The following is a 15,902-nucleotide window of genomic DNA, read 5'->3' as shown; positions in this document are numbered from 1 at the left end:
CGATGTTAAGCTCTTTTTTTCCCCCGTTTGTTTCACATGCCATGTTTATTGTGAAATTTTGTTCGAGTCTTGACTAAATGCAGAATGACACATTTGAATAATTAATTTTGTAATTTTCTCACATCTCTGTTTGATTCAGGAACCACACAGTTGTGAACTCCAAGGTCATAGCTGTGACTGTGAGACCCGAGCCCAAGGCCACTGAGTCCCACCTGGAGATTGAACTGGCTCACTTGGCAAATGTAAGCACAGTAACTAAAATGTTCATACACAGATGCACAGTAAATACTATATATAGTTTGGATCTATAGTTTATTGACCTTCATGTTCCTTTGTTAACACTACACAAAGAGTTTTTGTTTGCTGGCTGAATGTTCTACAAAGACCACAGCACGTATCATCTCCCATTAGCTGACACACAATGGCGGTTAATTGGCTCGATAATTAATTTGCAAGCACCCGGTGTCGGGAGAGAGCACTACGTTCAGATAATTACAAGGACAATCCCTTTTTATGATCCAGACCTTTTTATTCATCTTTGAGATAAAGTGCATGTAAGTCTGAACGTGTCAGCAAATTTGTGCATGCGTGTGTGTGTCTGTGGTAGTGGAGTTCAAAGCTTTTTTGTGTGACCTATGAAACACGTTTTCAAAAAAGCTAAATAAAAGGACAAACGTGCACTTGATTTATAATAATGATGATGGTGGTGATGAAAATAGTGATGAGTTATCATCATAATTTACCAAACATTTTGTCCTTTTCCTGCCTTCCAGGGAACAATGAACCCTTACTGTGCGCTGTGGGACAGCACCATACTGTAAGTGGGCATGCACTTTCACTTCTTTTCACTTTTTTGTTGTTATAGGTATTCATTGTTTTCTGTGTGTGTTTTTTGGGGATAATTTCCATGTTCAAAATCAGGGTGATACATTTTTCTGGGTAAACCATTACAACATTATTGGAACTGCAAAGAAACTGCATTAAACCTCATTCAGAGCGAACAACACGGTAGGCCAGTTGTAAGTCATATGAGTTTAATGCTTGGCTGTAAAACTCACACGTGTTGATTTAAACCTGTGTTCATACTGACTTTGAGTCAATGATGGTGAGGTCCTGAAGTTGCAGAGTTCTTGTTTAGTAAATGTCATCATGACTCCATCAAGTTTTCTATCAGAACCCAACACGAATCAAACAAATATGAGTTACTAATACTAATGAGTTACAAAATAGCCCGTCTCACAGCAGTTGAGACCTTTATATCTATACCAGTCCTTTACAAAATAGTTTGAGTGCATACAAAACTAAAAGGCAGCATGTATAGGCTTCAGCAGACTTCTTAAAGATATTCATTTTACAGTAAGTGCTGATAAAAGTCACTGCCTAAGGTGCCGTAGCATCAGTCAAAAATACTGCAGAATTATATAACGTATCAGGAGGGAAACTCCCACAAATTATGAGGACACAAAACACAACCGCTTTACCTAAACGAAACACAGCAGCTCATATAGAGTGCTTAATTTTATGGTGTAGAAATGTGACACTCCATAAGAATACAACAAATATTACATTCATGTAAAGCCAATGACTTGAGTAACATTACATTTTGCACTTTTGCTTATCTGAATAAGTTGTTTGCTGCTTGATGCATAGTCCTCCAAACTGTGTCTGTGTTTGAGGTTGTTGTGCCATTTGTGTTGATTTGATGTCACCTTCTCTGCAGCAAACAGAACAGTCCCGTGATTTCCCATGTTGGATCATTTCCACTCAAAAGTGGAATTTTTTTCGTACTTTAAAATAAGACTTGTTCACGGTGTCAGTACGTGTTAATTAGCCTCAAAAAGACATCATGAATGATTGCCCCTGAGGTAGTGTAGAAGGCCAGGTAGACTGCCTCACGGCTGGAAAGAAAAGAAGCATCACATAACAGGTGGGGGGCCAGGGCAAAAGAGGTCAGATGGATGGCCTGAGGGCTGGAAATCTGCTGAGATAAAGAGTTTAGAGGGTGGCTGCAAGGCTAGGGAGAAAAAAAAGATGGTTGGAAGAGTTGTGATTGGTGGGCAGTAGTTTTGATCCAGGACAGGTAGACAACTGGGATGCAAATACTTCTGAAGTGGCAGCAAATTAAATATCAGTGAATCTTACAGTGGCAGACACCAGTCTTAAGACCTGGAGCAATTGGGGTAGTGCCCAGTAGTCATGGCGCAGAGAAGACAGGCTATTGAATATTTGAGGGATGGACATTTCACTGGGTGTTGGCAGGGGCGGCTGATGGATGGTTGGGGTGGCCGATTGAACAGCTTAGGCGGCTACACAAGCAATTACCTGATGAAGAATTCCAGTGCTGGACATCAAAAAGAAAGAGAGAGAGAAAGAACTCTGGTGGCTGTTGGGGCAAATGGCAAGGCAGGATCCAAAGAAAGATTTGCTCCTGGGCGGTTCAATAAAACTTGATAAACCTAAAAATGAAACAGGGTTGGATACTGCAAACAGCAGGCAAGTCAACTCAAACTGCATGAGGGATTTACAGGCAACAATGTCTGCAATGGATATCATCGAGTGGGCGCAAGCCAGCATTTCACATAATGAAGAAAGAAAACATTTGGTGTACTACAATAAGGTTGTAGTTTTGTCTGCATTTGTCTGCATGTGTTATAGGAAAAACAAGACTTTTCCTCCTTCTGTCGCATTTCGGCTGCACAGCCATCGTTTGCGTCATCCACTTGGGCGATACATGTGTCTTTTAAGCTCAACAAAAATACCAGAATTATTATAGAAAACTACTCAAGCTTACCTGAAATCAGTGGAAGAGAAATCGTATTTTTTAGAACTTCAACATGGACAGCGGTATTGTTTTTTCTAAAATAAGAATACTAACACTATGGATGGATCATGTTTTGTAGAACTTTTGTTCAGTTTGTTGTTTATTTTTATTTTTTTACCTGTAACAGGATGGAAATGTATTTACTAGAAATATGTTTGATTCCAGTTTCACTTAATTGTGTACAACCTAACAGCAATAGTGGATGAACAGAGCTCTGGCAAAAGCATATAAAAGCTTGTTACTTTCACTGTGAAATAGCATCTGAATTGTGCGCGGTCTGTCCTCTATCACAGTATTTGAGGGCAGCTGGTCTATTTTTGAACAGCAATGATACAACTGGGACAACTCAGCTACATTCTCTCTGTCTGACTTTCACAAACCTAGTGTTAACTATCTGATTTTTTTCCCCCCCATACTACATTAGGTAATTTTAATCATAGCACCACTGAATGACTCCATGGTATGATAATCATTTTTCAAACATTTGGCTCTTTCTATTATCCAATAGGATCCACTCTTAGGACTCATTGAGGGGATGATGTGCCATCTGTCAGCCATGTTGGTTCAAACCAAATGAGAGTGCTCATGTTGACAATTAGCAGAGAGAAAACATTTGCAAGTGGAGAGCTATGGTCCACGTGCAGGTTATGTGAACACTGAGCTGGACTTTAACATAAACTACACGATCAAAGTATTTTTAAACAAATGTGAACAAATCTTTCAGAATAGGCTTTATTTATATAAGACTTACAAATAATGAAATGTTGAAATTGACTATAACTAACTTCCAATGTAATATTAAAGTAGTGACCATAATATTAAACTGCTTGAAAACACTGAGGGCTCAATTCACATTATTATTATGGAGGCCTATAGGTGAATCTGCTGCAGTTGGCTAGCTTTGAAAACGACAGAGAAATATAAACAAACACCACACACTGAGTTCTAAAATATCCAATATCTTTTTTAAATTTACTCTTCCGGTCTCCAGGTCCACAGCACTGAGTGTAAACATATCAGATGCATACACTTTTATTACTTTTTCAAATGTCAATATTTCTTTTTCTTTTTTTCTTTCAAATAACCTCGAAATTACCAATATCCCACCACTGTGCCAAGGGAACAATAAAAAGTGCAACCCAGTGACTTCAGATCAGTTAACATCCCTGTTGTGGTCAAAAATAAATATTTAGGGAGAATTAATCTGCCTGACAACTCACTTCACCTTATCCCTAGCTTTCATAAATAACATTTTAACTATATATATATTACTCCATCTTAGAATATCTTAGAAGTGATATGACACTGTGAGTCTACCATAAGGTTATTTTACAGTTCTGACTTGTCTCTTTCTAATGCTACGATATAAAAACAAACTAGTTGTAAAACTAGGCGGTTTTCTTCCTTACTGCCCCCAAACTTGTAGAAAAAATAAAAATGCAGAATGATGTTCCAAGCTAGTTCTGGCCTTTTGACGTTGCCTTGCAATTAACTGCTTTTAAAAATCCTCTGATGCTTGGGAAGCAGTGCATGGAAAGCCATATGAGTGTCTTTTTGACATTTTAATCGCAGATGCTTCAGGACCCTTTCTCGGATTATCAAACAGAGTCTCGTGGAAGCTAAACATCAAACGACTGAGAACATTTGCAGATCCTTAAATAAGGATTCACAAGTCAGCATCTTGGCCCTTCATTAAGACATCTTTAAAACAGAGAATTTCACTGCCTTTTATTTCACCCTCAAGGTTATTTTCTTGTTTAATGTGTTTACTCTAAGCAAGACAATGAAGTACGAAATTATTGTTATTTAAATATTAAATAATGACTTTCTAGTCAAATATATTGATGGATAAAGTCTTTTTTCCTAGCATGCAAAGACACGTGTTTGACACAAGTTTTGAATAAAACAAAAATAAAGTATAGCAAGGACTCGAGCAGTAAAACGTGTTTTAAACAATTATGTGTAAAAACAAAACAAAACCGCCGATTACAACGGAAAGCGCTTTCAAGTCACGTGTTTAGCTTTTACTGAAAATTATGCACCTCGTTAGTTTTATCTGGCATTTCTAAGTGCTGCACAATTCTTAGCAAGAATTTACCGGGAGCACTCCACTTCCTGGGAAATTAAACCTTTTTAATCATTTAGATGTTAACGTGTGAAAGCAGCTGTCACTGCTTCGAGTTCTACAAACATCTGGAGAAGCTGAATTTGAGCCAAAAAGGCTGCACCCTACACTCTCCAACTGCTCCAAATCCTATGAATCAAGAGAAACCTCTGCAACAGCAACATTTGCTTTCCATTTGGACATTAAAAAAAAAAACCCAGCAGCTTCTTGGCGGTGTGTCTAAGTGTTGAATCAAAATGTATCTACTACAGCAACAAAGAAGATGCCGCCATCCACAAGTTTGTCTGTGTGGTTCAGTGGTAGTCGTTTACTCCATGAGCTGGGTGGAAGCTGGGACGGAGTTCATGCAACCACGCCTAACCTAGTTTTTGAATATAACATTAAATCTGTGACAAGTCAAACAGTAACATTACTGCTAAGAGAGAATTTACATTTACTAATAAATTTGATAAGCATTGCTTTCATTTTAGTTGTGCCTGGTTTCATGTGAATAATGCTGTATCTGTTCACTTCAGTCATGTCCACGGTCAACTCTACCTGCAGCATAATGCCATGTAAAACTCCAAAATCACGTCTCACTTTATCTTTCAGCTAATGCGGTATTTGATTTTAGGTTTTGGGGTTTTTTGGGGGGGTATTTTGTCTTTGTTGTTGTTGTTTTGAAGAACTCTCCAATGGTTTCCCCTGTTTGACGTCAATCTTATTTGACATTTTCATATCTGTGATCAGCAGCTGTCAAGCTTTTTCACAGCATAGGACCACAAAGAGACACATTCGCTCCATAGACTCGCACTTCATCAGATTTAGTCTCAGGGACCCATGTGGAAAGATTTATGTCAATTTCCGAGGGCTGCTTTTGAGTGGAAACTGTTGACAGTGCAGATGTAGAGACAATAATGGTGAAAGCGCCTTTATGTCTGGTGGCTGAAATCAAAAGGATGGCACCAGGCGAGAAGTGACAGTATGAGTGATGTTTAATAATTCTAATTGTAAGCTTTAGTCAAACAAGGGCTGATAGTGGACTGATAACGACTCTTAACTATGAATTAATTCACAGTAAAAGGTATTTTTGCATTTGTGCATGGGCCAGAGGTTGGGGTAATGCACATGTACACACAGTGAAGTATGGCATGCAATACTAATGCACCAGCCCCTTGCAGGCGATAATTCTCTGATACTTTATTCCTGCAGGAATTCTATCTGACTCCATTATTATTTAACTTAGATAATAGATGTATTTTTATATTCGTATAGATGACCAAAGAAAACTTGTGTACTTTCAATTATGGCTGTCTGAACTTACAGTTCGCAACACAATTTAAATTTACCAGTCACATAAAGTTTAAATATTGGTATTTAATACCAAACATTGGACAGTAGATGCAGTGCAGTACAGTGCAGACAGTAGTGGATGCACTAAAGGTCAACTAAACTGAGGATAACAGGCAGGCCATTAAGCCAAGCTCAGCCGGATATGCTGGTAGATCACCTGATAACAGCTCATCTCAGTTCAAATGATACCCTTTTAGGCATCCAATTGGCAAATCTCATAGGGAGGTCTCATAGGCTGCATAGAGTTGCTGCATCTTCAAACCACTTTGCACCACCACCCCTCCACCTTCATGCTGTCTCTGACTTAATCAGTTTTCTGTCTGTCACTCATGCATGCTGTTTTGTACTGAGTGCTTTCCATCAATCCATGCACTTTTTAACCACGTATCCAGTTTAGGACCACAGGGATGTCTGGAGCCTATCCTAGCAGGCAAATGACAAAAGGTGGGGTAGACCCTGGACAGGTTTTGGCTCCCAGAAGAACCAGACTGACAAATAAAAATGTTTGCTAATGAAAAAAAAATCTCTCTGTTACTACAGTGACCCTAATGAACTGTAGTGATGCCTGTTCCTTGGTGTATTTTATTAAACAGATACACGATGCATCTTTCATTTGTATGCACCTGTAGGGCTAGTCACACCCTCACTAATAAATACAGATGTCATGTTATCTTGTTTGTCTGCCTCGTTTTGAAGGGTCTTGTCCCACTCAGGGAATGTTAGGGATTAATCAGATTTCCCTGATACACAAGAATATGCGCTCATTTTTCTTTTCTCTTCACTCAGTTAACACACACAATGTGGCCCACAGGCTGATATAAATTGCCCATCATCAAGAGATCCAAGATGGATGGAATCATTTCCCAGCATTGCCCCCTCCCTCCTCTGCCTGCCATTGTGTGTCAGTCTTTCAAGACTTTATAAAATTGCCTTAAGTGCATAGCCTAAGGCACGCTTTAAGCTCCCATCTTGGTGTCTGCCTAATCTAATGTGGGCATGCAAGGAATTTAAAGGTTTTTGCATCCGTAGAGAAACATACGGTTAGCCCTGCTTATGTGCAGTGTGACAAGTGAGGTTAAACAACTGCAGCTATGGTCATGTAGCGTATACAGCAGCGCCATCATGTTGGCTTAAAAACAATGATACAGATTTACTGTTTGACTTATGCTGTAAGTATAATGTCTAAACATGTGGGTAAGGTGTACATTTAGTAACAGGAAGTGCAGAGGGGCTCAGTCTTTCAAAGTTAAGTTGTGGTTTAGCAAGACTCAAAGGTTTAAATACTGAATGTGCTTAAAACTTTGTGAGCTTTCTTTGTAACTCTTGCTGTCACTTATCTTGCGGCTTGACACCGAACTGCGTAAAAACCGGAGCCCCATCAAGTTCTGTCAGAAATTTTAAGTCCTGTAAGTTTTGATGTAAAGTTGTCAATAGATCACTGCGTGGATATAAAGTGGTCAGCAGTTGGTGTGTGATGAATGTCATGTCATCAGTCTTACTGTGGTCAAAAATGTCACTTTCTCTTGGGGATGTTTTATATTCTTGGGCCACCGAGCCCCAATAAGGTCAGGCAACACATCAAACGTGGCATACATAAATCCCCAGGCAGGGATTGTTCTCCTGTCAGCTTCCCCCCGGCACAGAGGATAAGCAAACATCTAACAAGTCAAAAGTTAGAAACAGATCATGCCAAGGATTGAGTTTTCACCAGGGGAGAGATGGATTCATCCCAAAGTTACAAAGCATCACACATTGTGTCAATCTGTCACGTCAAAAGAAAGCCTGCATTGGAAAGTAGGTTGTATTGGATGGTGACAATCAGTTTGAGTATGTAATAGCACCCTACTTGTTACCTTATGGTACCTCATCACTCTCCTACAGGAATTACCCAAAGTGCTGAAAAGTGTGCACTATTGTTATAAAATATGTGCACAGCAGTTTTGTCACGTTAAAAGATTCTTTTCTAACCTTTACTCTGCAGCTGTGCAAAGATGTACTGACTACAGTGTTGTGAAGAAGTGTTTGCCTTTCCTGATTTCTTAGTTTTGCATATTTGTCACACTTACATGTTTATCTTGTAATATTAGATAAAGATAACCTGAGTAAATACAAAGTTTTTAAATCATGATTTCATGTATTAAGGGGAAAAAAAGCTATTTGAACCTACCTGGCACTGTTAAAAAAACAATTGCCACATCTCCCCAACCCCACTCCCTTTGTTAAATCATTAATTTAATGGAATTTACCACAATTTTTGGAAAGCTGAGTTGAATTTAAGCAGCCACACCCAGACCTGCTGAATCAAGAAGTCACTTTAGAACCTCTCTGACAAAGTGAAGTAGGTTAAAAGATCTCAAAAAGCAACACATCATGCCATGAGCTAAAGGAACTTAAGAACAAATAAGAAAACAAGTCACATCAACCTTGGAAGGGTTCCTAAGGCGTTGGGACTTCATCAAACGATGGTGAGAGTCATTTTCCACAAAAAGAGAGAACTAGGAACAGTTTTGAGGCTTCCAAGGAGTGTTCGGACTATCAAAATCACTCCAAGAGTGCATCAATACACGAGGTCCAAAACAACGCAGAAAAGCATCTAAAGAACTGCAGGCCTCACTTGCCTCAATTAAGGTCAGCATTTATGATTCAACAATAAAAAAGAGACTGGGCAAAGGTGGCATCCACAGGAGAGCTCCAAGGAGAAAACCACTGCTGACGATCCCCAAAACTTCTGGAGAAATTATCTGTGGATTGACAAGACAACAGTCAAGTATGGTGATGGTGGTAATGTGGTATGTGATGGTAATGTGATGGTCTGAGGCTGCTTTGTTGTGTCAGGACATGAATGACTTGTTGTAATTGATGGATCGATGAATTCTGCTCTCTACTAGAAATCCTGAAGGAGAATGCCCAGCCACAAGTTTGTTCCCTGAAACTCAAGTACACTTGGATTATAGAGCATGATAATGATCTGAATATCAAATGCTTGATTGCAGTTGTTGCTGCCAAGGGTGGCACAACTAGATATTAGATTTAGGAGGTAATTATATTTTCGCACAGGGCCAGTTTGATTTGAATAGCATTTTTCCCCCTTAATAAATAAAATTATCATTGAAAACTGCATTTTGTTCTTGCTTAAGTTTCCTTTGTGTAATGTTAAAATTTGTTTGATGATCTTAAACATTTAAGTGTGACAAATAAGCAAAAAGAAAGACGTGGTGGTATTGCGTACAGTTTCTCACTGGGTTCATCTTAATGTTGAAACTGGAACATCTGGAGAGCCACACACCTGTACAGACAAAAAAATGATGGAAAGTCCAACATGCAATTTCAACATTGAACTACTTCTGCAATCATCAGCAGTGCGGTATCATAAAATCCTTCTCAGCTATCACATGACTCCTATTCCGAGGCTAAACTTGCTCCACATTTCACCCACAGGTGCTTCTTTGGCCACTTTGGTGACTTGTTTATTTGCTTCAAATGTTCATTTTGCATCAGTTTTGAAGAAATTAATGTTTCTAATATGACCAATTCGTAGAGGTTCTGCTGTATGTATAAATACATATAGTTTAATTTGTTTATAAACTGTGATTCAAATTTATAACTAAACTTTTTTAAGAACTGCTGATGCTAGCTTAATGAGTGGGTCATTCGCTTTTTTCTCTTTTATCCTTTCTTTCTTTCTTTTTTCTTTTTATTTTGGTTTTTGTCTTAATTGGTTTATGTTTTTGTTTTAGCATGCAGTCTGCTGAAAAGCACATATCAGTTGTGTACACAGAATGGTCACAGCCCAGTTAAGAAGAGAAGCAAAAGGGGGAGGATATCCGTTTATCGTTTCATTGCTGTGCACACACAAACAACCCACAGTGTCGGTTGGCCCTGGCTGGAAATTTGCAACTGGCTCCATGGTCTCTTCCAGGAATAATAAATATTTCTGCCACATTGATCAAATGACAAAGCAGGATTAGCTCGCACAGCAGCCACTGCCCGCTTAAACAAATCAAAAGCCAGTACGTCTTATATTGTCTTGAATTACTAGTATGCATCTTTTTCCCTCCTTTTTTTTTCTTCTTCTTGGCTTTATAAAATTAGTAGTAGGGTGAGCAGAGCGCCTTGCAGGACAACAGGTGTTTGCTAGTGACGGCACGAAGCTAAAAGTCAGGTTGGGTGTTGCGGCAAAGGCTGTGTTCAGAATAAAGCCTCGGTGATATTTAATCAGCAAGGATGGTATTTCTGAAGGCACAAAATGAGTCGGGGGTGAATGACAAATGGAAGAGAGACGCTCCTTTCATTTCACCTACTAGTGGTGTGAAGTGGGGACTGGCTGCAACCATTTGCGCTGCCTCCGCGGGGTGGTATTAGTTCTGCGGTGTTTTTTTAGGGGAGCGCTTCACGCCGGGGAGCGACAACTTTCGTGTAAAATGACTTTCAGGAATGACCCAAAAGCATCCTTTATTCCCGTCATATCACTAGACTCGAAGCCGAATAAGCAAACCTTGCGACGGCGTGCGTTTATTTTTTCACTGCATCTGCCTCCCCCCCTCACACCAGCAGAGAGGAACAGAGTATCAATCTGATGCTGTCCACCGTTTCCAGGGTGAAAATCCCCCTAAGGAAGCATTCAAAAGCTGCTAATTAAAACAGCTGAGGGGGGGAAAAATCAGCCGAAAGTGGGGGGGTAAAAAAGGACAGGATAACCGGGGGGGGGGAAGAGGATTATAGTCGTTTGGAAAAGATCTCTAGAAGAATATAAAGCACGCAGAGAGGCAAACAGGTAAATATAAAGGCTTTTAACTTGTGCGTGAAGAGGAAATAACGCTGTTTTCTGTATCACTCGACTCGTTGGTATTTATCTGCGTATAGCGAATCAATCAGCACCGGTCTGCTTGGACAGCTCCGTGCGTCCTCCCCCTCCTCCGTCTCTGCCTCTCTATCTGCTCCAGCTGAAATGCTGCTCGTAGCCACACCAGAGCCGTGTCGATTAGTCTGTTCGCTTTTTTTCTTCTTCTTTCTCTCTATGAAAAAATCTCTCCAGCTCTCGAGTCATATTAGTAATAATTAAATAAAAACGCCGAAGCGATGTCGAGAAGTCCTGTGAAGTCGTGTCACCGCTGGAATTAAACCTCTAATTGCCTCTGCCTCCTCCTTGCAGGAACGATTCTTGGGGAGCCTGGTCCACAAAAGGATGTAAAACGGTGCTTACAGATGCATCCCATACAAAATGCTTATGTGATCGTGTATCTACCTTCGCCATTTTGGCTCAGCAACCAAGAGAAATAGTAAGTAGGCTATTGATTTGCTATTCGATGTGGGTTTCATGAGCTCATGTAAAGGAGAAAGGCTCCCTGTTCGTGTGTGTATGTGTGTGTGTCTGTGTGTGTGCTGGTGAGAATGAAAATTGAATCTTCGTGTGTGCTAATCCTGTTAAATAGTAATACAGTGGTAAAGGGGAGATTGTGGGGGGGAGTATTTTCTAGTTTGGGCATAGACTTAGATAGATAGATTGTGTATGGGCATGCAGAGGGGGAGGGTGTGTGCGTGCTGGTGCTTGTCTTTAAGTGTCTCCTCATCAATCATGTTAGGGAAGAGATAAAGATAAAGTTCACCTTTTTTGGGTGCTGTTTTCTTTACTGACCTGTCCACAAAAAAAGCTGACAAATTCTTGCAGGTGAGATCTTTAAATTGTGTTTTGAGCACAGTTGTGTGTTGCAATTAGACTGGGGTAAAGGAAGCAGGAGCCTGTAATTTCCTGAAAAGATAAAGTAATTAAATCTGAGAACATGCAGTACTTACACTGTGGCCTTCCTCTCTGTCAGGCCTAAATCATACAGCATCATTTTTCTTGCAGCAAAGTGCTTATTTTGTCTAGCTTTGATTTACTGAATATGGTTTATAATATGGGAAACCGCATTAGTGTATGTGAAGGAAGCCTCAGTGGCTGGCCCGCGATTGGCCGGCCTCCTTGACTTCCAAGTGTGACTGAGAAAACACAGCATAAAACAAAAACATTGGTTATAATTACTTCCACTGTTTATTCTCCTGCAACATGATCTCCTGGAAAGTTTCATGCAAGTATCTAAACAAGCTTCAAGCCCACACGTGCAACTAAAACCTCAATGTAAATTAAGTCGCACTGTGGATTATTCATATTGTTGGTGGTGGTTGTTTTGATTGCTTCCCTCTCTGGCCAATAATAAAGATTTACTGTCCTGCATGAACCACATCCAGCCTCCCACTGACTGGTTCGTCTTGCTCTGTCATCCCTACAGACCATGGAGTACTCAGGGGTCCCATCTGTGACATTGATAGTTGGCTGTGGCTTGTCTTGCCTCGCCTTGATCACATTGGCAGTGATCTACGCAGTGCTATGGAGGTAACTGCAACGCTTTAAGTGCATACATTTCAACCAAACAATAATAATAATTCTCAGTTGTTATGTGATGTTTCATAATCTGGTGAAAGTTCTGGTAAAACTTAAAGTCTGGTTAATTCTCTTCCCTTGTTTTTTTTTAGATATATCCGCTCTGAGCGATCCATCATCCTGCTCAACTTCTGCTTATCTATAGTCTGCTCAAACATATTGATCCTTGTTGGGCAAACACAGACCCACAATGTGGTAAGTGCAATTTAAGGATTTATTGGGCACAGATTCCAAAGTGTGGAGGTGCATGGGTTAGAAAGATCCAAATGACACCACGCTCACCTACACCAGCTTTAACACAGCTCAGCCTTCTTAATTTTCATTCTGGCATTTCTTTGAGCTCAACAGGTAATAGTTTACCATGCAGAATTATGCAGAGCTGTGCATATTATCATGTAGAATGTAATGAGGTATTGAGGATGAAAAGATATGCTACAAATGCTCCATCATATTCACCTGTTCCCAGTCAGCTGGAGCAGTGTTAGTCAAATTTGCTCATCTTTAAGGCAGAGATTTGAATCAATAATCAGTCCCATTCTTCATCTGCCAACTCTTATCTTCAAAATAGCACCTTTTGAACTCGAGATTTCTTTAAAGAATATCTTTTTTAAAGAATCTAGTAGTTAGCATTTTGCTGTGTTCAAGTAAATTACTCGTTTTCTTTTAGGTCTCACAGAAGCCTTTTATATTCATTCCAAATGGAAAATAATGTGTGTCTAATGCCTCCTTAAGATGCAGACCTACTCTGCCTTGGCTTAGAACCATACATATTACTCTGGTGAAACTTGAGACAACCCCCAATCTGTTGGCACTGAAACTACAGTGATATTCAGACACAGTTAAAAGTGCAAAGCAATAAAAGAATTAACATAAAAGACTGTCGGGACCTTCTATATATTATAGAGTTCCTTAAAAAGTCAAGATAGGTTGGCAGCAAGTAGTGTAAGAGCAGAAAGGCAGACATTTTGCACACCAGCACACATGGTGCATGGGTCAAACGTAGGAAATTAGCATTCTGTCCTGCTAAGACTGAATGTGGATTTGGCATTGCTGCAGTGACTCAAAAGCATCGCGGAGAGATAGCAAATCTTTTTTTTTTCTTCAGATATCAACAAGAGCTGAATTTCTGATCAAGTCACGGCAGGATTCGAAAACCCAGCTGCTGCTGGAGAAGCGCTTCCAGTAAAATGCGTCGTTTCCTTCCTCCTGCTTTGTCACTGGCCAGCGAACAAGTAGCTAATGTAAAAGATTGTTTGGCAAAAAAGTAGTTAGGATTTACAAGCTGCCCACACAGATGCCCTTCTCGGTCATTTGGCAGCACTACAGTGTGACACATTGTCTGATTACAGGCATTTTATTGTGTAACCACTTTCTCGGTATATCTTTACCTTTTGCGAGACACACATGGCTTTTTGTCCCTCGTCTCATTATTCCTCAGTGTTTCTCGTATTCGCTTCCATTTTGTTTTTGTTTGTTTGTTTGTTTGTTTTGTTTTTTCAGCTCATTAATAAGGCACATCTGGATATTCTCATATCGCAGCAGTCAAAGATTTTAGAATCTAAATCACAGACAAAAATCCCTTTAAAATGCTTGTAAAAATGAAAGAAATGTGTCAAAAGAGTTAGGGGGTCTTTTGTCATTAGAAGTATTGCTGGTGCTGTATAACACGAGTACTGACTTGCCACTCTTACCTTCTAGTACTTTAGGACCAGATGGGCCAACTAGTGGTTCTTACTACTCATAAATCAAAATACTGCTTGTTAATTTTCCCGAGTTCATCGAAAATGGAAACATGGACAACAAATGAATAAGGAAACTAATCTAATAAGAATCAACAAGATAAATTATGGACAAAAATGTGCTAGTTGTTAGCATCGTGACGCGAACCCGAGCTGGTTCATTACAAACAGTCTCGTAAAATAACAAAAACAGCATCCGCACATAACAAGTTCATCTGTGTCCCTGCTGGCCCTCGCATCTCTGGCACACTGTAGTAGCCAAGACGCCGAATCCACAAAGCTTCAGGGCATTTTTTAAAGCTGAGCTGATTTGAAGCCCTGTCAGATTTAATCAGGGCTTCAGCCATCTCCTGTCTTGATTGTAAGGACCACCACTTAACATGGAATACTCACTCGGCTCGCCTCTAATAGGATGTCTGTCTATGAAATCTGTAAAGAGATTAGGTGTTTTTCCCCCCCGAAAATCCACTGACATACTGAAGATGTAATTTCAGCATCTGTTAGACTGACTCAACAAGCTACCTTGTCAGACTCACGGGGATCAAAATAAGCAGTGCTGACAGATTTGTTTGGAACGGACCAACACTGTTATTAATACTGAACTTTGAAGCTACACAAATCTGGATCAAGGTTGTTGGTGTAATTGAACTCACAGAATTGTAACCTGGCTTTGAAATTCCTCTTAGTTTCACTGAAATTTTCAGCAGCTTTAAACTTATTGTTTTGTCTGGTTCAGTTTTTATGATCCGTTTTCTCCATTAGTAAACAGGTGTTTTTGTATAAAGCAGAAGCAAGTGGCTGCTGAGCTAAACTATAGATTCTGCTTTCAGTAAGTGACTAGAAAAACCACCCAAAGATTCATTACTTGCAGATTTTGCCTCATTCTTACATTAGCAGATTTAGAATTTTGAGCCAAGCACACTATTATCAAACTGCTGTTGTGGCTTCTGTGCATAAACAAAAAACTAATTAAGTTATTGCCGTCATTGTTTTTGTCTGGTCTTCATGAGCAAGAGAATCAGGAAAAAAATCCAAGGTTAAATTATCTTTACTTCTAAAGCAAGCACACAAAAAGCACAAATGTGCTTATTTACCATGGCCTCGAGAACCAAAACTAGATTTAATTGGGCACCTCAAAACTCAGCTAGCCGAGTACTGTCGTCAAGAGTAGTAAAATGTATTTATTCAAGTGCAGCTGCGCTGTAGATAAAACTTCCCAAACAATGCAATTATTACTAGTGTCCCTTTGCTCTGTATTGAACACTCTGTTGTAACAATATTTGAGAAAATGCTCATCTGTTTGATCAGACACTCTGTAGAAGCCGGTGTTTGAGTGATAGGCCACCAAGAGGAGAAAACAGTCCCTGTGTGGGTTTAATTGCCATGCTGCCTGACACAGCCTCACTTGTTTTTCCTCCATCTCCTGTAAGAAGTGCACATAATTGGCTCCACTGTTTGTGGATT

General features: G+C 39.8%; 1 protein-coding gene across 7 annotated transcripts in view; it reads left to right on the top strand.

The window, feature by feature from the left end:
- The window catches only part of adgrb3 (adhesion G protein-coupled receptor B3), a 113,970-nt gene that overhangs the window by 82,169 nt on the left and 15,899 nt on the right, over nt 1-15,902 (top strand). For all 7 annotated transcript variants that reach the window (XM_013911854.1, XM_005737122.2, XM_005737120.1 and 4 more), the window contains 5 exons: nt 140-242; nt 774-817; nt 11,431-11,557; nt 12,548-12,651; nt 12,792-12,894. In XM_013911854.1, coding sequence (XP_013767308.1) covers nt 140-242; nt 774-817; nt 11,431-11,557; nt 12,548-12,651; nt 12,792-12,894 — 481 coding nt within the window. The remainder of the gene's footprint in view (nt 1-139; nt 243-773; nt 818-11,430; nt 11,558-12,547; nt 12,652-12,791; nt 12,895-15,902) is intronic.

This window comes from Pundamilia nyererei, unplaced genomic scaffold (genome assembly GCF_000239375.1).
Source record: "Pundamilia nyererei isolate P.nyererei 1_Seehausen unplaced genomic scaffold, PunNye1.0 scaffold00073, whole genome shotgun sequence".
Lineage (NCBI taxonomy): Eukaryota > Metazoa > Chordata > Actinopteri > Cichliformes > Cichlidae > Pundamilia > Pundamilia nyererei.
Note: the sequence above shows the minus strand (reverse complement) of the source record. Positions and strands in the feature narration are given on the sequence as shown.